Below are 23,375 nucleotides of genomic sequence, written 5' to 3'. Positions count from 1 at the left end.
CGCTCCGACCGCTCGGCAGGCCGGGCGCCTACACCGGGGGCCCGACGGGCCGGCCGAGGCGCCGGGCCCGGGGCGCCCGAGGGGCCGGTCCGCGCGGAGGGCCCCGGGCGTCAGCGAGCGGCTGACACCTCGAGGTTCTTTCCCGCGCCCTCCCCCGCTTCCCGCCGGGCCCCAGGCTCCCGGGGGCGGGGGTCTGCGCCGGGCCCCCCGACGTCGGGGCCGCCCAGCGTGCCCCCGAGCCCCTATCCGCTTCCAAGTTCCTCCCAGGACTCCCCCTACCCATCGACCCGAAGGGAAGGGGCGTGTCCTGGCTGGGCACGCCCCTTATGAATATTAATAGGAGCGCATGCGCCGGCCCGGCGCGCTGGGTAAAGGTGGCCAGCCGGGGCCGCGGCTCCCAGACGGGCTCTCCGAGTCCCTCTCCGAGAGCCGAGCGGGCGCGCGTCATTGTGTTACCTGCGGCCGGCCCGCGAGCTGGGCTCGGTTTTTTTTTTTTTTCCTCCCCTCCCTCCCTCCTTTCTGTGCAGCTGATCTGAAAGGGAATAAAAGGCTGCGCATAATCATAATAATAAAAGAAGGGGAGCGCGAGAGAAGGAAAGAAAGCCGGGAGGTGGAAGAGGAGGGGGAGCGCCTCAAAGAAGCGATCAGAATAATAAAAGGAGGCCGGGCTCTTTGCCTTCTGGAACCGGCTGCTCTTGAAAGGGCTTTTGAAAAGTGGTGTTGTTTTCCAGTCGTGCATGCTCCAATCGGCGGAGTATATTAGAGCCGGGACGCGGCGGCCGCAGGGGCAGCGGCGACGGCAGCACCGGCGGCAGCACCGGCGGGAACACCAGCGCGAACAGCGGCGGCGGCGGCGGCGCCCCGAGTGCCCGCAGCGCGCGGCGCAGCGATGCGGTCCCCACGGACGCGCGGCCGGCCCGGGCGCCCCCTGAGCCTCCTGCTCGCCCTGCTCTGCGCCCTGCGAGCCAAGGTAGGAGCCCGCCGGGCCTCACTCGGGTCCGCCCTCTCCTTTCCCTCGCGACGCCCGGGACGCCTGCGCTTGAGCGCCGCGAGCGGGGTCAGGAGTCCTCGGTCGCCCAGCTCCCCGCCGGGCCCCTGCGCCCGAGAGGCTGCACCTGGGCTGAGGGCGCCCCCCGTCCTCCTAAATGTACCCTCCTGGCTGGGCAGGGGGCACGTTCGCTCCGCTCTTGCTACTCTCGGGCAGTCGTCGGATTTCTCCCGCACTCGTGCATTTAAAAAAAATTTTTTTTTTAATTTTTTTTTTTGCCCGGGAATCACGTTGAGTCTTTGAGCTCAGTTTTGCAAAATTTTCCCTTGGAGCCGAGGGCTCGTCGGGGCGGGAGGGAGGGAGTCGCCACTTCCACCCTCGAAGAAAACAACTTTTCCCCGTGCTGACCTCCCTTCCTCGCCGGCAGGTGTGCGGGGCCTCCGGCCAGTTCGAGCTGGAGATCCTGTCCATGCAGAACGTGAACGGGGAGCTGCAGAACGGGAACTGCTGCGGCGGCGCCCGCAACCCGGGGGACCGCAAGTGCGCCCGCGACGAGTGTGACACGTACTTCAAAGTGTGCCTCAAGGAGTACCAGTCCCGCGTCACGGCCGGGGGGCCCTGCAGCTTCGGCTCGGGGTCCACGCCTGTCATCGGGGGCAACACGTTCAACCTCAAGACCAGTCGCGGCAATGAACGCAACCGTATCGTTCTGCCTTTCAGTTTCGCCTGGCCGGTGAGTGACGGCCGCGGGCGGCGAGGCCGAGCCGAGGTCCGCGCCGCGCCCCCGACCCCTGCTCTCTCTTGCGAAAGGGGTACAAGGGTCTCGGCTTGACGCGGCTCTCGCCAGTTGGGGACGATTTTTAGGGTGGTGGGTTAGGGGAGCAAGACTCGGCCGGCCCGTCCCCGCTGCTTTTTGCTGAGAGCACACGAATGTGGGGACCCCAGAGATTTGGGGGGCAGAGCTCCCAGGAAAGCGGGTCTAACTTGCAACTTGGAGGCCCCAGAGTAGCCCCCCGCCCCCAACCAGGAGGTCACTGTAGATGATCCTCGCTTAACCAATTAAACGCTGTGGAAGGCGACTCGGCTCAGCTTTGGCCTTCGAACGCCGTCCAAATTGGCACCCTCCCCTTTCCCGTGAACCGCCTGGAGGGCGGGTGTGTCCTTCCTGGAGGGTGTGGAGGGAACCCGTTTCCCGCTGCGCCCCAGGAGATTTTGATGCGTGCGGGGGCGCGCTCCGGGCTGGGTGCGAGGGCCCGGGGGCGGCCGCCGGAGGGGGAGGGTCTCCGGGCCGTCGCCCGAGCTGCCTCCGCCCCCTGCCGGCCCCTTCCTGCCCTCGCCCCCGCGCGGTGGAGCCTTGCGGCCTCACTTCCAGTGGTTCCCGGGCTCTGGAACAGCTGTGTTTGCAAACTTCCCCGGGAAGGGCGGGGGTATGCCCTCGTCCGGCGGGCGCACGGTCCCCGCAGGCCTTCAGGGCCGTGCCAGGGCCTGGAAGGGGCAGCCCACTAGAGGCAGTTCCTGAGGGTGCGAGTATACGGACCCCCGTCTTAGAGGCCCTGGAGGCCCCCCGCCTCGCTGGCAGACCCCACAGCGAGGCCCTTGCAACATCTAGAAATGGGTGGAAGGAAGATGAGTGCGATTGCAGAAGGGGAGGAAAGGGGAAAATGTTGGTGCCCTCTGCCCCTTTCCTGCCGTCCAGGAGGCCGCACTCTTTGCCAAGACTGTGGCTTGGCCCAGCCTGTGCTGGGAGGGTGGGTGGTGAGAGGGGGAGCTCTGTGCCGAGGGGAATACTCTCCACCACGTGCTCTGATGGGGTGCGCTCTGCTGCCTCCTACCCGCGGGCTGGGGCTGTGAGTCCCAACTCCGGGAGGACAGGGTAGAATGTCTGCCTTGGTGTGTGTGAAGGTTGGGGTGCCTCTCACGTTTACAGGAGCTGGCTTTATAAAGTGCCCTCTGCCGCGAAGGAGATAAGACAGTTATCAGAAACATGCCATTAAAGGGGGGTTATAAAAACCTGTGATATGTGGAGCTCTCTGAGAATGAAGGGCTGCTTCTGTTGTGGGATTTCATTTTTATAAAGCAAGTTTATCTTGTTAATCCCCTATTAGGGAGAACTTCAAGCTAAAGGGGTTAGCCACATTTTTAATCTGTCTGGGCGCAAGTTTACTGTGAATACTGACTGCCCTTCAATGTGTGTTTGGAGTTTCAGGAAGGGGCCTGCAGGTGGTTCCACCCTCCCAGGATCAGTCCGGAGCCCCTCTCTTTTCACAAGACCATAAAAGGAATCTTATTAGTGATGTGGAAAAGCTGCAGGCCTGGCTGAGGTTCATTTTGGAGAGTAGGGTCAGAAATGGATGGAAACAGGGAGGGAGCCTTGCTCGGGAGGCTGGCTGGGGAAAGTGACCTAGAAGGTGTGTCTGTCCCCTTTTGACACTTGGCAGGGAGTCCTGGATGGGGAAGGAGCGGAAGTGGCATGTGAGGGCAGAGAGATGATTGATTTGCTGGTGCTCTTCTGTGGTTTCAGGCCCACGGGTCACCAACCATGAAATAGACTTTCTAGAATGGGGGGACCGCTGGGGCTTCACTGAGAGTGTGGTTCTTTTGAAGTTAGGCCAAATGCCTGTATCACTCATAAACAAGTCTCCACCCTGCTGCCCCAAAAAGGCCTGCTGTGAAATATAAGCTTTACTTCCCAAGAGAAACCGGAGTTCAGGTGTATTGTTTTAGTTTATTTTTCTGAGTGCGGTTGGAGAAACACCACAGTCTGTAACTTTCAAGAATGATTCCAGGGTGAGTGTTCACTGAAGTGAAAGCACTCAGGTAGCCGAATAAACGTGGAAATAAAGAAGCACAGCTTCATTCAGTTTGGCAATTAAATATTAATAAGCATGTCTATTTAAAACTGATTTCCTTGAGTAGCTAATGACTGAACTTGGTACAGAATTCAAGATTTACAGGATAGATGGCTTAAAAACAAATCATACCTTGAACTTTCAGCCACCTGAGTTCCCAGCCTGCTAGGCAGCCTCGATTTCTGTTATCCTGGGTCCTCCCAAATTTGCTGACAATGGAAGAGCTGTGGTTCAGAGGGCAGGGTCAAAGGTCATTTTAGAAGGTCAGATGATTCATGTCCTTTGTTGGGAATTATGACCCTAATCAAACAACTGTTCATGTTCTGGAGAGGAAGAGAAGGAAGCGATTTGGTCAGATCAGATATGAAATATAATCCACATCCCAGTGTCCACGTGGGAAGCTCTGTAGAGGTGGGACTGCCTACTCGATAGTATCAGATTTTGCCCCATTTTGTGTCTGCTGCCCCAGCCCCAGTTTTGTGGTAGTTTTCATTGGTTGTTTGTAACCCCCATACCAATGCTGCTCTGAGGGGCTTGACATGAAGCAACTAGCCTGATTTATGTTCCTCCTATTGGGGTCTTGGTGATAACATACATGGTGAGAGGTAATTGGGCTTAATGAGAAATAATTTGGGAGTAACTATTTATAAATCATGGAAATGGATAAGTTACCCCTCCCAAACTTAGTGCTAAATCTCAGTAGTGCTTGTTTATTAAAAATATATTACCAGTGTAATTCCCACTACCCAGCTCCAAAAGCTTTTTAGGAACTCAAAACTCCCGTTAGTTGTAGTGATGTACTGCAGGCCCTAGGGTGAAATTAATCTGGAGATACTTTGGGGTAAGCAGTTGAGGTATGTGGTCTCTCAGCCTCATATTTAAATGCCATTGACACTGATAAAAGTCATGCTGAGATCAACTTAAATTTTTAAGAAAATCCAATGAAATATGATTCTTGTGTACCAGAGGGATGCCAGCTTTGGCCCCCTTCACTTTTAAAGGCCTGAATGAGCAACTGCTAGGGATTTGGGTAAATTGGATGCCACAGGTTAATCAGAATATGATTGACAGCCCTTGCTTTTTATGCCTTCTGTGTTTCTGGTCCCTAAGCCTTTACAGATGTGGTGTGGACATGTGGAGGGCAGAGGGACGGGGTCCGCATTTGAGCTGGCTCATTTCTGCAACCAGTATGTGCAATCCATGTGGTCAGCATGCATACAGGCAGTGCACACGTGTGTACATACTCAGAGCAAACAAAGGACTTTCTACATGTGGAGAAAACACCCTTTGCCTTGAGACACCTACCTCAGGGAAGCGATGAAATGATGTGTCTACATTGCAAAACCGGGCTTGGGAATATAGACCTGTGCTCACTTTGCACCAAGTGTCTGCAGCATGGCTGTTCCCCAGATGGAACCCTTATAGACAAGGTGCTTGGCTTCCAATATCTTTTCTCTTCCAGGTGTAACCTTCTGTGTTTCTTCCTCCTTGTTGTCTTGTTTCTTAGCAACTTATTCAAGCCTCCAGTACTTGCATGAGTTTACAACCCACCAACTCCCCACCCATAATTCTACACGGACTTCAAACATTTTTAGAGGACAGTGAAGCTTTTGGCAAAAGGACTGTTGGGGGAGTTGGGTGGGTAAGGAGGAGGCAATCACTTAGAGCCTCCTAGAAAACCATTGAACTGAATGCTGCCTAAAGTCTTTGCAGCTAAAAGTGGTTAGGGACCCTGTGGATAGAAGGCAAGTGGAAGGAAAGATGTTTTGCACAAAAAATGAAGCCATGGCAACAAGGAGTCTTCAGGGTCCTGATCTGAAAATGGGAATGCAAATAGAGGCCTTGGTTGGATTCATAGCAGCCACAGGCCCATTGTAGAAGGGCAGGAACTTGGTTCCAGTGTCAGGCTTTCAAAATTAGTTACAGTGCCAGGATGCTTAATCTTTGGATGTTGATACAGTTAGCATGGTAATCCATAAAGGCAAATCTTTCTGAGATTGCCCCCAGAGACATGTTCCTACCCTTCCTCCCCCCCACACCAACTCTTAGGTTAGGTTCTGAGCTGCTGAGAAAGTGACTCTTGGCTCCAGCTTTTAATTACATTTAAAAAATCTAAACTTAAACTTTTCCAACTTTAGGAAGATGTATTAGAATGCATGGGAAGTGATGATTCTTGTGTTTTCTAGAATGGTAGCAGAGGTGGGGTAGGGCTCCGGGTTCAAAAATGTACCACCTTCATCTTGGCTCTTGGGGCAGGGTGGCCCTTGTTGTCACTTCCTGCTGGTTTCTGATCACTGTGTGGACTGCCCTGTGGCCCTTGTTTTTATGGTGTCAGTGACATTTGTCACTGATGCAGTGCGTGTGCGGGGAAGAAATTCCACAACATGGCTCCCAGTGGTTAAAAGTGATATGTAAATAGTCAAACATTCAGAGCCCTACTAGCTCAGCCCAGTTTTTATGCACTTTTGGTAAATAAGTAGAGAGGGTTCTTGCTCAGGCTTGCTCGGTGTGAACCGGCGGCTGTGCTTGGCTGCCTTCTCGGTATTCCATCTATTAACCTCGCCACCCTTTTGTAACTGGTGCATTTAATTATCAGTGGGATGCTTTTCAGACAGGTAAGGGTAATGATGGGAAAGGGGTGGGGGCATCTCATTGAGCCTCAAACCTGGATTGAGCTCTGGGGCCACTTGGTAGGTCTTTGAGGTGGGCTTTCATGAGAAAATCACCCTTTGTAACCAGATCGGACTCTATTGAAATGTCCAGCCCTACCGATTGAATGGTTTTCCATGACTAAAATCTTCTTAGACTGGATGCTGTGGGGTAGTTGTCCTTTCTCCATGCCTCACCTGGCCCAAACCCTGTGATACGTGAACTGTTTGTGTGAGTGTGTGTGTGTGTGCGCCCACACATGGAACCTCTGACACCTTATTTAATAGTGTGACTGGAATATTTTATGCTCTGGCCACCCAGACACAGGCAGGACAATAGTGTGACCTAACGGACTGAAGTGAGGATTACAGAGAATAATTGGCTTCTCCAAAAATACTGCTAATACAGGGCCAGCAACAGGAAGCAACAGTTGAGTCAGCAGAGTACACGGCCCCAGACAAACCCTGGGTGAGTGCCCCTTACAGTGGCCCCTGGGCACATGGGGCATTCCCAGGGTGTGAGTTCCTCGGCCCGTGTGTCGCGGTGGCCTGGGGTTTTGGACGCTGCACGCGTGCCGTTTGGATGGCGGTTTGTTTGTGTCCATCAGCTTGGCAGGAGTGGAGGCAGCCTCTTCTCAGGGCTGGGTTTGGCTGCCACTGTTGCCAGGAAAAGGAAGCTCCCAGCTGCCAACACAATTACCTTTGTTTCTTACATCCCCCTTCTTAATGTGGCAATTAAGTGCTTACCACTCTGCCTGGTGCCAAGGTAACCACCGTGGAGTGGGATGGGCACAGCACACAGCCCTCCCGCAGCCTCAGTGCTGAGGGCAGGAAGGAGGTGCTTGGAGGGGACCTGGTGGCCCCGGGATGCCTTGGGGTTTGGATGTCAGGAACCTCCTTGGTAAAATTCCACGGAAGTCCTCCCCAGAGGTCATTCTGAAAGCTGACCATTCCTCCTTCCTGCTGAGAACCTGAGAACCGACCACTGTGTTGCCAGGTTTCCGTGGGCCTGGAGCTGGGAAGGGGCAGAGATGATTCACTGTGCAAACCCAGACTGAAGGTCTGTCAGCAACCCATCCTCCTGAGGCTTTGCCCCCAGGCCATTTTTCTGGTCAGATTTAAGGGGGAAGGCGATGAAAGCCAGGTGATTCTTCATAAGTATTAGTTTTATAGTATGAAACCAAGAAAAATCCAGGTATTTGCTGTTTCTCTTTCTTTTTGTGGGGTTTTTGGTTATGAACTCGTTACCCGTTGTCCTGCCTGGGACTCCTTTTCGAGCCCTTGGGAGGGGCTGGTGCTCTGCTTGGGGTCAGATTTGCAGTGCCTAATTGGGTGTGACTTGATCCTAGCGGGTTGTCACTTTCGTCTTGGTACCTTACTTTGATGGCATAAGGTGTGCGTGACTTGGATCTCAGAGTCGATGTATATTCTGGGATGTACAGAGGTCAAGCGTGGGCCTGGGAAAAATTAAAGTTCCCTAGCAACTAATAATCATTGTCAAGTTATCTTGATTGCCGATCTATATATAGTGTGGGGATGGAGTGGGTGGTAAGAGTGCCTCCTAATAGGGGCCTTGAAGGGAACCCTTTTCTCTGAAGGCTGGGCAGGAGGACTCCTCCTGGCCCAGGAGGTGAATCCTAGAACCATAATCCCTTCTCTGGAACAAGGAAAGAGAGGAAGGTCCAGGCGCTTTAGTTTCTTTTTTGGCAAGGTTTTGTTTCCCGCGCTGCAGTCTCCAGACCTCACCCCATATCCACCTCCGAGGAGGAGGCAGCTTATGGAAAATCATGACACGCAGCGTCCAGAGCTCTGCCACTCTCTTCCCTCCCGATGGGACGGTGTTGGTCAGCAGCTTCTGAAGTCTTTCCAGTTCTGGCAGGGATGAGCCTAGTAGACAGCTTGGGTCTTCCAAGTTCTTGTGCAAGACGGAGGGATGCCTTGTCCCCTGAGCATGAAGCAGAGTTAATTCAGTCACGCCAGCTCAGTCCGGGACGCCTTCCCTTTCCACGGGGTTTGCGGGCATTGTATGTTTAGTGCTCTGCAAGTCCGTCAAAACTTTGGGTATCAGTGCATCTAATCAGAGGATTAATTACAACAATATGTGGAATCGAAGAACGTGGGTCTCAACGTGACCAGCAAATGAAGAGCTTAATTGTGCAGGATCAGCCCCACATCTGGCCCCCTTTTCACTTGGCTCGCCTCAGATCAGTAGAGAAATACAATTTCTTGCTACACTCAGGGAAGAGTCCTGTAATTCCTAGGAAGTGCTAGGAAACGGAGAGGCTGTAGATAAGGTGTAACTTTTACTAATAAAATATTAACAGTGACAATGATGAGTTTGGACCTATGGCCACTAAGGAGAGGGCTGGGCACGGGCCCCGGCTTGCCCAGTTTTGCTTGCTTTTCTGAGCATTTTCCCACAGTTATCAGTGAACGAAATGGAATCCTACTCTGCTTTGAGTATGAAACATATTTCGGCTGAATTCCAAGGCAGGGTCTATCACAAGATGTTTTTATATTAGAGACGGCCTGCTGTGTTGCTGTGTGAGCAGTACTCTTTTCTTGAGTTATGAATGAAGCTCCTTTCCCCCCACTGGTTTTGCCTTCACCTTGTAGGTGTCTTTTCTCAGTGAGCGAATTGCTGGTGGCATGGCATTATTCGATCAATATGCGCTACTATTCCTGATGTCTTGGTACCCGACAGTGAGTGACCGTGCAGGGGCACAGAAAAGGGTTCCGGAGCCTTTTCTCCCTGCCCCCTGTGGATATATTTCTCCAGTGCCAAGATAGCAGAAAGTTTATTTAAACCCTGGTGTTTGGTGAGACTGACCTCATTCTAAATTACAAACGAAGATTCGAGTAAAAGCAGGAGAGTTTGCTAATGATTTGGATTTGGGGGGGGGGGGGGCGGCGTGGATTCGGAGGTAAGCCTGGAAGATAGAAGGTGCCTTCAGTATAATAGCTGGCACCCCGCCAGTGTCCAGGGAATTCGTTTAGTTAGCGAACTTTGATTATTTCTGGAATGTTAGATCTTATTGACAGATAAGTTTATCAATAAATATAACCCTCAGCTGTGCGGTTGTTTCTCCCCTTTGTACTTTCTTCCCCAGGGCCTGCTCCCCCAGGCACCCCAAGTTAGGCTGTTGCCTTTGTCTTAGGAGTCTCTGCACCTACCCCCTCCTGCTTCCTAGAGTCACCTGATACTTGTGGGAGCCGAGATGGTCTCACACAGACAGGGCTTTCAAAGGGGTTCTGAAAAGGAAAAGGGGGCCTCCCTGGGGACTGCCCCACCAGGGCCCAAAGTGTAACCTTAGCAATACCCAGCCCTCCTGGACGGGCCCCCTCCCCCGGTACAAAGACCTGGTTCGGTTTGCTTAGAATAAATTCTTTGTGTTTTTTTCATGCACTAGAATTAGGGTCTGGAAAGTTTTGGAAAACTGTATGCTGAGTGTTCACCTATGGGGAGGTGGCATTTCCTGATGAGGACTTTGAGCTGCCTGCTTGATGGCCACAGTGGGCCCCCCTCCCCCTGCCAAATGAAAGGAGTCAGTCTGGGGAGGGTGCTGGAGTGGGGAGGGGAGTTGGGCAACCTCAGGTCAACAGCAAACAGAAATTTCACTTTGGCTTTATGGTTTTGTTTGGGGGGGGGTGCGGGGAGGCCAGAAAATGATGACATTGAGAGCTGACCCCTATTTCTGAATACTAAGTGTCATTTTCTGTTTGCAGAGGTCCTATACTTTACTTGTGGAGGCGTGGGATTCCAGCAACGACACTCAGCGTAAGTATCACAGCTAAGGACTTGCCTCCAAGTGCGTGTTTCTGGAAGCCCAGTGCTTGGCATGCAGTCCCCGTCAGAGCTGGGCCTGTCTCCTGGGTGTCAGGGAACTTCTTCCACCCCTGACATTTGCCCCCGCCCCCTCGAGGGCGAACCTCTCTGAGGAGTCTTTTCCATGACTTCCCCCTACACGGCTTGCTTAGAATATTAAGTGGCCAGGACAGTTTCCCAGTGAACTCAGTCCCTGAAAATGGGACGTAGATTATCTTTGGGATAGAGATCTTAATGGTTTTACAACGTTAAAACCTTGTAGACTGCTAAAGGATCAAAGCAGTGACTTTTTTAAAGTCCATTTAAACTTTAAGTGAGCGTTTAATCTCTCATCGGAAAGATAAAGCCGGCAAAGGTGGCGCTGGGCTCTAAAGACCGACCTTGAATTTCACTTGGTGGGCAGGTGAGCTTCCAGCCGGTCGGGGTTTCCCACACTGCGCACGACAAACCTTCCATTGAAGCGGAATTCCAGGGCCTCCCGGCCATTGCACTTGCCTTGTCCCCTTCTGAAAGCTGACTCTTTTCAGTGCAGGTTGCTTTTCAGAGTAGCTGGGGGTGGGTTTTGGTGGGGAAGCTGTGGAGGGTGTCTGTGGAAATGGCAGCAGTCTGGCTTATAAGGTAGTCTTCGCTCTTTATGGTAACTTGAAAATGCTTTTCCTCACTCGCCAGAACTGCGAGTTCCCTTTTTGTCAGCAGGATCTGGGTGGTTGTCATCGGAAAGCTTGATTCACACAGGAATCTTAGCCTGTGCAGGAGGAGAGGTCGATCCAACATTTATCTTTGCCTCCTGTTCTCTGAATGTCTCGTCCTTTTGTTTCTCCGTCTCACTCACCCTTTCTTTGTGTTGTTGCTGCTAAATGACATTTCCCCCTTTTCTCGCCTTGCATTTTTTTTTTTTTTAACTGACTCTGAGAATGATGAATGCCCAGAGTGGGCACAGCGAGGGCTTGGCATATGCTAGGTGTGTCTGCTCCTGGGCTGTCTTGCTCTTTGGCTTGCCTGAGGCCACCTGGTCATTGCCGAGCCCTGATGTGCCAGAGGCTGCCGGCATTTGGATCACTTCTCACTCTGGCATCTGAAGGCCAGCTCTGTGGACTTCCTCCCTGAAGGGCACCCCGTCCCACGGAGGTGTGGGGGGAGAGAGGGGTGTGAGACCAGCCTTGGTTGTGGCTGATGCCGGTCAGGGTCACGGACACCTGTTTGTTCTCTCCTCCCTCCTCTGCCACAGACGTTGGGATTGTGCGAGTGTTATGTCACTGTGACCTGCTTACACCGGTAACTAAGCATTGGGGAGGCGGGGTGGGGAGGGGGAGAAATAGGTTCTTCAGAAACTCCGGTGCAGACAGGCTGTTCTTCCCTCCATTTTAGACGTTACAACCGTCTAGTGGAGAGAACATCCTTGGGACTGATCCTTGCTCATTGCAAGAGCTGGATCAGGACACCTGTAGGGCCTGCCAGGGACTTCCCGGGCCCTCCATTGCCCCACAGGCCAGGTAGCTGTTTCCCGGGAAGCGCGTGCCTCTACAAAGCTGCCCGCGGTGGTGTGTGTTTGGGGGTAGCCCCATTTTAGAGCTCTAGGGCATGTTTCATTTGTCGCTGGGGGTAGAACCAGATCTCTGGAAGGGCACCAGGAGGACTTGGGGTTAGGATACAGGGCTTGCGACCTCTACTCTTGAAGAGAGCAGGTGCCACAAAGTCATGGAAGGTCTATCGCAGGTCATTGAGGCTCACTTTGTGAACCCCGAGGAGGAAAGTGGGGTCTGCTGGGAGCGCCTCATCTGCTTGCTTACTCAGCTTCCTGATGTTTTCAAGTTACTCAGTTCGGCACATTTAAAGCCAGATGTGATGTCTTTCCTCTCCAAAAGCAGGTCCTGCCTAGGGCCCTTTATGGATGACTTAGGTACCAGCACTTGAACACCCAGCACTGTGAGCCAGAAATCTGGAGGGCATCTGTGTCCCTCTGTCTCTCAGCATCCATACCCAACCCACCTCCGCGTTCTGGAAATCTTACCTCCAAGGCCTCCCTAGAATCCTGCCGCCTCTCACCATCTCCCCTGCCACTGCCCTGGTCCGAGTCACCATCAGCTCAGGCCTGAACCCTAACAGTCGTGTCTGAATTAGTCCACCCAGACCTACCGTGGTCTGCCTCCAGTGCTTTCTCCATTCTCCTGCTGTCTTGATGTTTTCAGAGCTTAATGTTTTGTCACCTTTATTCAGAGCTTCCTGTTGCTCTTGGGCCAGGTCCCTGTGTGGCCCATCCGGCCTTGCAGAGCCCAGCCTTGTCCCCTTGCCAGCTCCGTCTTACATGTCACATTTTCATCCATCGTGTTCGTATTCTAGTCCCACCCCACTGGTCACCTTTCTTTCCTCAAATGCATCACATTCTCCTGCCCGGTGCCTTTGCACGTGCTCTTGCTCTGCTTGGAATGTTTTGCTTTTTATGCTCTTCACCCTCCGCCCCTCCCAAGGGACTGTCCTCCATGAGGGCGGACACTGAAGATGCACAGAAACCTAAATGGAGCAAATGGCTTCCGTTTATTGTACTGTTCAATAGATATGTAAATGCCAACAGGCATACTCAGGACCAGGTCTCCCTGCCCTGTCTAGGTTTGTGGGTTGGCAAGGTCCTGGGGTTATGCTCAGACTCGCCTCTCGTTACCTCCTCCTTGGCCTGCAAGGCTGTCGTGGGTGCTCTGTGCTCCACCTTCATGCAGTTGAAGATTGCAGGAAGGTTTGGTAATAGCCTTTACCAGTCCTGAAGCCGGGCTACCTGGTGACCTACCCCAGATACATTTTTAATGCACCAAGCTGACAGGAAGTGCGATTCAGGCAGTGGAGAAGCAGCAGGCGGCAAACTTGCTCTGTGCCATCCAGATGCCAGCAAGCACGTCACACGCGCTCTGCCTGTCAGCTGTTAGGAGAAATGTGTCACGCAGGTGTGAAGTTAGTTATGCAGACCTCTTAGACCATTGAGGATTCGGAAATAATAGCTTCACAGCATTTCTCCCTGGAAAGCGGTAGAAAGCACACTAAGCTATTGACATTGACACGCGAGCCTGCGCCTTTAGGATTGGCTTGGACTCTTGTCGGAGTTGTTTGTTGTTGATACCTGCCTAAGAGGAGCTGGAAGCCTCTGAGCCATGGCCAGTGTGTTTAAATAATTCATTTATTAAGAGCTCATAATCACATGGTAATAGCTCACTACACTTTAATTGAACCAGCAGAGCAAACAGAGTTACTGGAGGGACATTTTTGTCATTCTTTGGCCTGTGTCTATTTGCAAAACCTAAGTCAGTAAAGTGTTTTCTGCAAGTGGTTCTGTGCGTGCTGGGGTGTAAGCCTGCAGGTATGTGGGCTTGTTCAGGGCTTGTCTTGCCCCATGATAGTTAAAGAAACCCGGAGGGTGAATGGGGCGATGTTGGAGGTGGAGTGTGGATGAAGCCACTCAGGCGTCCCTTCTCTTCTGGTCACCTGTATGGTTTGCACAGCCTAGTTGGTGAGCACAGGCCCTGGGCCTAGAAAAACGGGTGTGGGTGGGTAAGAATCACAAAGACATTGCATGTAGGTCCTAACACAGTCTCTCCAAGGTGGCCTTGAATTTGACAAGGTGGTGAAGGGTTGGTGCTGGCAGGTTTAAGAAAACAAACACAAGACCAGGCTGGGGTGCTGACTTAGTGCCTGCTGCCTTTCCACATCCCTCCCCTGAACTCGTGGCACCTGGCATCTGGCGCTGGGAGGTGCTTCAGTACTTGTCTCTCTGAAACTAGATTATAAGTGGCCTCAGGGCAGGGACCACATCTGCTGCTTCAGCTCCGGCTGTTTTTCCTCAGTGTCCACTCTTTTAGGGAGCATGATTTGGCTCAAAACCCCACTCAATCTGTTTCTAAACTGGGGTGAATTCCTTTTTCATCTGCCTTCTGGGCAAAGGTGAAAGCTAAAATACATCAAGTTCACAGTCTTGCTACTTAAATGCCAGTTTAAAAGGTGCTAAAGATCATTTTTAAAAAACAACTCTACTCTTTGGCTTCTAGTGAAGAGTTTGGAAGTAGATTGTTTCTAAGGCAAGACACAGAACTCTAAAACCAAGAAGAGAGATTGCTAATCTTGACTGGGATTAAGGAAGTTTCTCTAAGAGCAGCATTCCCTAATGGGCTGCTTCCTATAGTGTGTAAAGAGCTTTTGCAGATCAGTGTGACCAGCAATGCAGTAGAAGGCTTGATAAAGCAGAGAAACAGGTGACAGCTCACAGGAGCAGATGCAAATGGTTTTATAAACACGTGAGAGGGCACTCACCATGACTTAATTGAATGCTAATTACAACAAGAGGTACTTCTTTACCTATCAGGCAAAGATCAGAAAGTTTGATAACATAAAGTTGGGAAACAGTTTCCTGTGTGGTGGGAGGACATTGACGGGACTTCATTGGCGGTGGTTTGGGGTTGTCTGGGATTGTGCATGTGCTCTGAATCAGCACTTCCATTGCTAGCTTCACTCTCGCTGATCGAGCCACATACATGGCAGATATGTTCAAGAATGTTCATTGTGGCTTCGCTTAATAGTCAGAGGCCCAAACAGCCTTGCACATATGTCAGAACTAGGTAAATTATTTCTTTGTATTTCCAGACAGTGAAATACTATACGCTCATTAAAAGGGTAAATAAATGGTAACAGCGGTTGTCCCTGGGGATGGGAATTTTCATTTTCTGCTCTTTTTGTACTGCTTGAATTTTGTACCCTGCGCATTTATGATTAAAAACAGCCCAATGGTGGGGGAAGAAAGCTCTGATGTGAATGTTCATGCGGTTCATCTTTCTCCTTTGCCTGTAGAATCGGACAGCATTATTGAAAAGGCGTCTCACTCGGGCATGATCAACCCCAGCCGGCAGTGGCAGACCCTGAAGCAGAACACTGGGGTTGCCCACTTTGAGTATCAGATCCGCGTGACCTGCGATGACTATTACTACGGCTTTGGCTGCAATAAGTTCTGCCGACCCAGAGACGACTTCTTTGGACATTATGCCTGCGACCAGAATGGCAACAAAACTTGCATGGAAGGCTGGATGGGCCCCGAATGTAACAGAGGTGTGTGGCTGTGCGGGCTGGGTTAACCGGCTCCGGGTGGCTGTTGCTTTCGGTGGCAAGTTCTCACCCCACCTGCGGTCAGATGGTTATCTTAGGTGGGATGAGATTTGGCTTTTTTCTGTGCCCTACCTCCCAGCTGCTCTTTGGGTTGGCTGCTAACAGCTCACGGCTGCTCCTCCTCTGGAGCATTGTCGTTGGCCGAGCAGGAGCCACTCCATGCCCCTTGCTCCCAACTCAGTCTGAATCACTGACATGGGGGTACAAAGGCCAACCCCCTCTGCCTTAAATCTGCTACGACTCATGCTCCAGAGCTTCCCCTGGATCAGACTGAAGCCAGACTCCAGCTGAGACCATGTCTTTACCCAGCTCCTACCACTGCCCATCTGCTGCCCTCTCCCCCTCGCTCCTGTACCCCAGGCCCCTTCTCAGGCTCCGCTTCTCAGGAACCTGACCTGAAACAGATACCAAGTGGGCCTGAACAGCCGATCCCATAGGAAATGACAGCCCCTGAGCTCGGGGTGGCCTTACGGTGGGCTTTCAGTGGGCACCTTTCGGGGCTGTGGCATTGAGGGAGGGGGCGAGTGGTGAGCCTGTGCTTTCATACTTGTGTAGCATTGAACCCGTCTGCGGGAGCCCAGGCATAGCTTGGAGATGCTGCAGTTTGGTTTCAGACCACCACAATAAAGCGAGTATTGTAGTAATTCCAGGCTTAATCTTTTTGCCGGTGGAAGATCTTGCCTTCATTTTGTAAAACACAAACAAAAAAGAAACCCCACATCTGTGAAGCACAATAAAGAGAAGTGCGTAAAATGAGGTCGGCCTACGTCAGCCTTCAGATGTGCTGCCTACTGCCCCAGCCTTTTCTCCTGGAATTCAGTGAGGTGTCACATCCACAGACATCCACAGAAGTGTCTGTGGGCTTTATACCTTTAAAAATCCTAAGGCATGGCAAATTGGTGGGTAATTCTAGCTAACCATAATAGGCCCTTATGAATGTACTCTGCTTATTTCACATAATTTGATAAATCCTTGTAAGATAAACTCAAATTAAAAATGAGTATTTGACAGTGATTGAGGGGAAGGGCAGAGAGAGGAATTTGCAGGTCTCCGTGGCAGTACAGTTTTCTTCAATAACGAGACAAGAGTTTTAAAAGATGGCATTTCTGGGACCCAGATGAAAGACAGAATTGATAAATATATTTTAAGTAGTTGGTGTTCTTAACACCAATAAGAGGTTTATCAATTTGGTATTTTTTTATGTCCAAATTTTTTTTTTTTTAAATAAAGGAAGCAGAATTGCTTTGTGAGGATACCTTACAAAAGTACCAACAGATCTGGTGCTGACTTGGCCAAGTGAAGGCAGCCTGGCTCGCTTTGTTCGTCCCGTGGGATTGTTGAGACAGCAGGCATTTGGGGGGAGCTGTAAGGAGGCTGGGGCTCATCTGAACTCTGCCCTGATGGGACAGAGCGGGTGAGACGAGAAAGGATTACACCTCCTTTTTCTCTTTTGTCAAGGCTGGGAATTGACAAGGGAGCAGGGTAGCTATTGTTTGGAGAGACTGGACGAAGATCCCCTTCCCCCATCAACTTGCCGGCATTCCTGTCCCCAAACAGTATCATGTTTTGAGGATCTGCTAGCATGGCCTTGAAGTTTAAAGCTGGATTTGTTATTTGGGCACCTCCCATCTTCCTGTCCTTACAATGGACTTGATATGAGATCTCTTAAAGTCGTGGATTTTGTAGGCTTAACTACTAGGCCGTTCTCATGGCGGTGTTGGTCCAGAAACGGGCGGGTACTGATGCAGACTTCTGTGTTTCTTACAGCTATTTGCCGACAGGGCTGTAGTCCCAAGCATGGGTCTTGCAAACTCCCAGGTGACTGCAGGTAAACAACCAAACCGTTTTTTGTTGTTGTTGTTTGTTGTTTTAATAATTATTTTTGTAATGCAAGAGGAGGGACTGGCTTGATTGTGAATATGTTTCTTTGGAGGACAAGAAAGCTTAGAATTCAGATAGGCACATCCGAAGCTTATTAAATTATACCAGCTGTCCGGTGGAACGCGCACTTTCTCCCATAGAAAAAAGAAACTAGGAGCGTAGTCAGTGACTTCATGTACTAACTCTCTGTAAACTGATAACACGTTTTTTATAATCTTCCCCTTAACGTGCTAATGGACTAGATGGAAGGATGTGGGTATGTTTCTTGCCTGTGTGTCCGCCCCCGCCCCGTTGTCCGTCTCCCAGCCCTCCCCCACTTTTCCCATCAATAGGGGAACGTGGAGCATTCTTTAGAATGGGATTAGTACAATCTCCTGGCCCCTTTGCAGGCGGGAGACAGGCCGGTGCTGAGAGGTTAATGGCTGCGCTGGAATCTTGTCAGTTGAGCCTGATGAATGTAGACTTTGCTGCTGGCCTTTGAAGTCTGTTCCTTTATGGTCCCAGACAATGCAGAAGCCAAAGCGAGACCTACCCCGACTGCTTCATGATTGCAGTTTTGGGAACTTTTTGAAATGTACATTATGCTAGTTTGGGGAAGGCTTGCTTCGGGAAATATTGTTCCTGCTCTGGCATTTTGACACAGTCTCACAATTTGCTCTGCCTCCCCCGATCTCTTGAGGATTAGCAGATTGAATGTGACACTAACTGCATCCTTTGGACCTGTCACTTTTGCACCCAAAGCTACCCTGGTTTGAGCTGAGGGAAGCTTACAACACATGTAAACCAGTGTTACATGGGGCTCTTGTCCCAGTGCAGACCCTGAGTCCATAGGTCGGCCCAACTCTGCATTTCTAACTACTTTTGAGCCATGCTGCTGTTGCTTGTGGGACCACACTTGGAGAATCACTGTCCCCAAACTTCAGTACTCCTAAGTGAAATTCCCCAGATTAACCAGGGAACTGTCAAAATGCAGATTCCCGGGCACCACCCCACAGGCATGAGTCTCAGTCTCTGGGTTTGGCCCAGGAATCTGCATTTTGAGAAGCCAGCTGCATGCTTTTGCCGCTCAGTAGATTTTGAGGACCGCTGCTGGACAGTCACCTGTGGCCTTTGCGAGCCCACCACTGCATCTGTTCCCTGTCCGTGCCACGGGGAGCCCTGGGCTCTGAGCCTGGGAACTGAGGTGGGAATGAAGGCAGCTGGAAGTAAAAGAAAAACAGACCTGAAAACTGTCTCTTCCTGCACTTTAGAAAGATAAGATTATTTTCTGGAAGGCCGAGGGGGTTGCATACTAACCCCCAGTGGTGGCGGCCAGCTACGGTGGCGAACAGCACAGCTGTCCAAAGTTGAGCCAGTGCCCACCTCCTTCAGCTCTCCGTACTGAAGGGTGCTCTGGAGGAGGTCAGATCAGCGACTCTGGCCCTGCTCCGTGCTCAGATGGGTATCAGGGCGGCCAACCACGATTTCTGCTACTGTCATCAGAATAAACGCCAGGGCGCAGGGGAGGGCCCACCCAGCCAGAACAACAGGCTTTGTTTCCAGAATTTAGCCCTTTCTCTTTCCGAGTCTCACCTCCCACTCCCTGCCCAGACACGCACCAGTGCCCTTATTTACTTAAGGTGCGACTTTCCCACAGGTCATTTGCATAGTCTCTCAACCCATCTCCTTCTCCCTGCCTTGAAAGAAAATCAAAACAACCTCCTAGCCCAGGAAGTTCAGGTTGTGTCCTGCACCAGAAATAGTTGAATGGCACGGTACCTGTAAGTTGTCTTTCGGATTAGGTATTCCAGAGGTGGTGTGTGTTTTTTTCCTTCTTCCACATGAGAAAACTTGGCGGGTTCTGTCGTTCCCAAGTCGACTCAGAGGGCTTTTCCTGGGCGCACTTGCTCACTTTATTGCAAGGCTGCCAATAATATCAAACTTAATTATGAATCATCATGTGAGGAAAGTCACTTCAATTTCTCATGAGAACCTTAATCATATACTATTAAACCCGGATAACTTTGTGATGCCTCTTTTAGGGTCAGTATTTTTATTTGTTTTCTTTTGAAGTCATCCGTGGCCTCTTGTGGTTCCTTTTTTTTTTTAATGCTTGGGGATCCAGCTCTCATTAATTAGGTGGTGAGGTTGGGTCCTCAGCTGCCTCTTCATGCTTTTATGAAAGGCAAACCGAAGAGGTGTAGTGACCCTTAATTTGGAAGGGGATGAGAAAAGGTGCTACTTTGAAATATGTTGCTACTTTCAAATCAGTTCCCTCTTAATATTTTTCAAGCTAAGAATATCAATTTTTGTTTGAATGCACCTCCCACTTCCCACTGACTTGAGTTCAATTTTTAAAAATTTCTACCAGATGATTTATTTTATTTCGCCTCTTTAAATAGTCACTTGTTACTTAGACTGATGTTTCGTTTTATATCAGCCAGAGTCCCGTCAGATTCAAGTTAAAGCACACATTCTGGTGCTTCTCTGTCGGGGTGTGGCCGGCTTGTTGGAAGCTGGAGCAGTCAGCCTTCCCAGGGGCTCAGTGGATTCTCGGCCGCGGTGATTAGCTATTAGCCGGGTCCCCAGGACTTTCCCATGACAAGGATTTGCTAGCCTGCCTCCCACTCTCTGGAAACCAAGGCCTTTCCTTCTTGGGGGCGCTTGCTCTCCACACACAGTTACAGCTGAGCGGCTTAGCGGGGAGCCGGCTCTGACCGAGGCTTTTCCCAGGTCCCATTGTGGAAACATTTGCCTCACCCCACCTTCCCTCCACCGGCAGGCCTGCCCCAGCCCCCCTCCTGTCTGAAAGCTTGATTTTTGAGAAGGCAGTTAAAGTTTCAGAGGGCTTGAAACTTGAGGGGTGAGTGGTTGAGACCCTGCCCTCTCTCCCACCCCAGGTGAAGGTTTATGTTTGTGTTTTTGTTTGGGGATCAAAGGCACCATTTGGCCTCGAAAGAGTCCGATTAATGAGGCTTATAAAGGAAACCCGACTCCCTTCCCCAATACTAGATAAACTGAGTTGACCTTTTTTTTTTTTTTTTTTGCAAAGTGAGAAATAACTATAAAGTACATTAGCATAAGCAGCCACCAGGAGTGGGTCATAAATTACCTGTGGAATTGGTTCTGAGGGCTGTTGCTTCCCTCACCCTCCCTGCAGACACGGGTTCGGGGACCCTTCCCTCCTCTTTGCCTAAAGAGGCGCCCGGTCCCTCCCGTTTGGTTTCTTACAGCCTCCTCGGGAGGCCGTTTCCTGCCGCACTTGGTGTCCTGTTGCATTTTTGTGCGCTGGGGTCGTGACTCGCTGTTCAGACAAAGGGCCGAGCCAAGCTGCTGTGTAAAAATGGCCCAAAGTGCGGTGTTTGCGGAGACTTTCACATGGCTATTGTTGTCACTTAGTCCTTCCTTTCCCTCTGTAGTCGGCCCTGGGATTGATTTATCCCACCCCGGCTCATTCCCGGGAGCCTGAGAAGAGCGGCTTTGTGAAGGGCAGCCCCACACTGGCCTCTCTCCTCGAACAGCCCTCCCTTTGTCATGAGTCGCCTGGGAGGGGACCTTGGCCCAACTAGGAAAATGTTTGTTTAGAGGGAGCCCCAGACAAACCTTGAGAGTCTACCATCCTGTCCCCAGAAACAAAACAAAACAAAACAGAAAAACCCTGCACTGTGCAGCTTCGTCTGAATGTTCTAGAGACTCAAGGAGGGGGTGCTCTCTGTCCCCAGGTGCCAGTATGGCTGGCAGGGCCTGTACTGTGACAAGTGTATCCCGCACCCGGGCTGCGTCCACGGCACCTGTAGCGAGCCCTGGCAGTGCCTCTGTGAGACCAACTGGGGCGGACAGCTCTGTGACAAAGGTACACCCCTCAGGGACGGGGCCCCTCGGGGAAGGGGCGCTGGGGAGGAGTGTGAGGTCTGGGGGGGTGGGACACCTGTGACTTGGTTTTATTTTTTTAATGTTTATTTGCAGGTTTTTTTTTTAAATTATGAATCCGTTTAAATTTGCCTTTAATGCTCCAGTTTGGTGATTTTCCTCCTTTTATTAAGGTGTAACTGACATACGGTAGTAGTTTCAGGTGTACAACCTAGTGCGTCACCATTTGTCTCCATTGTGGAGTGGTCCCCACAATAAGTCTCTTCTCCACGTGCCACCTTAGAGCATTAAAACAGTGTTCCCAACTCTTCCCCACTGCGTCCCCAAGGCTTATTCATGACGCTGGTTTTTAAAAGAGAAATGGGACTAGAAACGCAGCAGGTGAGCAGTCTTCTCATCTTTGAGCGACTAACTTCCTTGGGATCTTCTTGGCAGATCTCAATTACTGTGGGACTCACCAGCCGTGTCTCAATCGGGGAACTTGTAGCAACACAGGTCCTGACAAATACCAGTGTTCCTGCCCTGAGGGCTATTCGGGACCCAACTGTGAGATTGGTAAGTGGTCCCGGCGGAATGAGATCCCTTTGTTGAATTTTTTTTGTCCACTCGGCTTTAAAATATATATTTAAGGGCTCATAGAAAGATGAACGAACATATCCTCCAAAGTGAAGACTTGTTATCTCAGCAGTTCTGGGGTCTTTGACATTTCCTTTAGTCACTCACGTTTGGGTGATGTTGACAGGCGTGGGAGGCAGTGTGTTTGTGATGAGAGGACCCTGGCTCTGAGATGCCTTGGGATGTGGCTGGAGATAGCTTAGCAAGAGAGATGACTTCCTTTCTTCTCTAGACGCAGCAGGGTTATAGCACACGCTCGCTTTTATTTTTTGAAACCACCTTGAGCTGGTGGCCCAGGAGCGGGGAGAGGGTGTAGGTAGGAGAAGGCGGCGTCCCTAGCTGACCGCTATCCTGGCTTTTGCAGCAGAGCACGCCTGCCTCTCTGATCCCTGCCACAACAGAGGCAGCTGCAAGGAGACCTCCCTGGGGTTTGAGTGCGAGTGTTCTCCGGGCTGGACCGGCCCCACATGCTCCACAAGTAAGTCCGAGTTTTGGTCCTTTCTAGAGGGTCATTGTGTTGAGGTATGGGATTGGGGCAGATACCTGGGCTCGGGGTCCAATGTAAGGTCTTAGTGAGGGTCTGTCCTGGGGGGAGGGGATGGATGCAGCCTGCAGTCTGGTGAGCTTCTGGCCTCTGCACTTGGAAGTGCCCCATCCCCCTTGCTAAGTGAGTGCATGTGTCTGCTACTGGAAGAAACGTGCTCGTGGCATAGCTCCTAGCTTTGCACGTGCTCCCTGGAGCTCTGCCTCCTCCAGATGGCATCACGGACAATCTCCCTGCAGGGGAGGTTGTCACCACTGAATTTCGTCATGAGAGCAGGTGGCCCTGAAAGAGGGAACCAGGCTGTAGAGCCACCATGGCTGCCAGATTGAGCTGCACATCAGAACCACTGGGTGCTTGACTGTACAGTTCTCCACATCCCAGTTTCCCTTCGGAATTGGGGGGGTCAGATTCTTTAACAAGTTCATGGATTTCTGAGGTGCAGTCAGGCCTGAGAACACTGTCGTCAGCACCCTGAGAGCAGCATGCAGTCTCATTGAGGATGTGGCTTCTGGGATCAGATGCCTGGGCTGGCACCATGGCTGCCACCCACCACCTGTGGAACTGTTTAAATGGGATAGTAGCAATTCCCATCTCCTAGGGTTGTGAAGACCCAGTGAGCGAATTCACGGGGAGATCCTGGCACCTCATAAGTGGGCAGTGGGTGAATGGCTAAGAGACCTCTATAGGGCAGTGCAGAAGTGGGGAGTGGGTTCCCCTAGCTGTGCTGAGCAAATACAAAGAGTAAGCTTTTCCACCAGTAAAGAAGAGCGATTTTCCCTTAGTTCTACTTAGCTACCTCTGAGCCATGGTGAAACTTTTCTTTAGAAATAACCAAAGGGTTGATGCTCTGGGGATCCAGCTGGCTCTCTCTGCCCGCTTACGTTGGGGATTAGATGATCTGGGGCAGTGGGGGATTTAAAGCTAAAATCAGGCCTGATCGTCACCAGAGCCGTCACTTAGTCACTTACAGCAGGTGTCTGGCTCTTCAGTGAAGGCCCCTCCTGTGGTATTAAATTGTCTTGTCAAATGGATTGAG

General features: G+C 51.3%; 1 protein-coding gene across 1 annotated transcript in view; it reads left to right on the top strand.

The window, feature by feature from the left end:
* Positions 1–767: 767 nt before the first annotated feature.
* The window catches only part of JAG1 (jagged canonical Notch ligand 1), a 34,229-nt gene continuing 11,621 nt past the window's right edge, over positions 768–23,375 (top strand). The window contains exons 1-8 of the mRNA XM_081149809.1: positions 768–970; positions 1,416–1,721; positions 10,212–10,263; positions 15,139–15,393; positions 17,218–17,278; positions 21,033–21,163; positions 21,616–21,735; positions 22,160–22,273. Coding sequence (XP_081005935.1) covers positions 890–970; positions 1,416–1,721; positions 10,212–10,263; positions 15,139–15,393; positions 17,218–17,278; positions 21,033–21,163; positions 21,616–21,735; positions 22,160–22,273 — 1,120 coding nt within the window. The 5' untranslated portion in view covers positions 768–889. The remainder of the gene's footprint in view (positions 971–1,415; positions 1,722–10,211; positions 10,264–15,138; positions 15,394–17,217; positions 17,279–21,032; positions 21,164–21,615; positions 21,736–22,159; positions 22,274–23,375) is intronic.

Source organism: Miniopterus schreibersii, assembly GCF_964146895.1.
Source record: "Miniopterus schreibersii genome assembly, chromosome: 10".
Lineage (NCBI taxonomy): Eukaryota > Metazoa > Chordata > Mammalia > Chiroptera > Miniopteridae > Miniopterus > Miniopterus schreibersii.
Note: the sequence above shows the minus strand (reverse complement) of the source record. Positions and strands in the feature narration are given on the sequence as shown.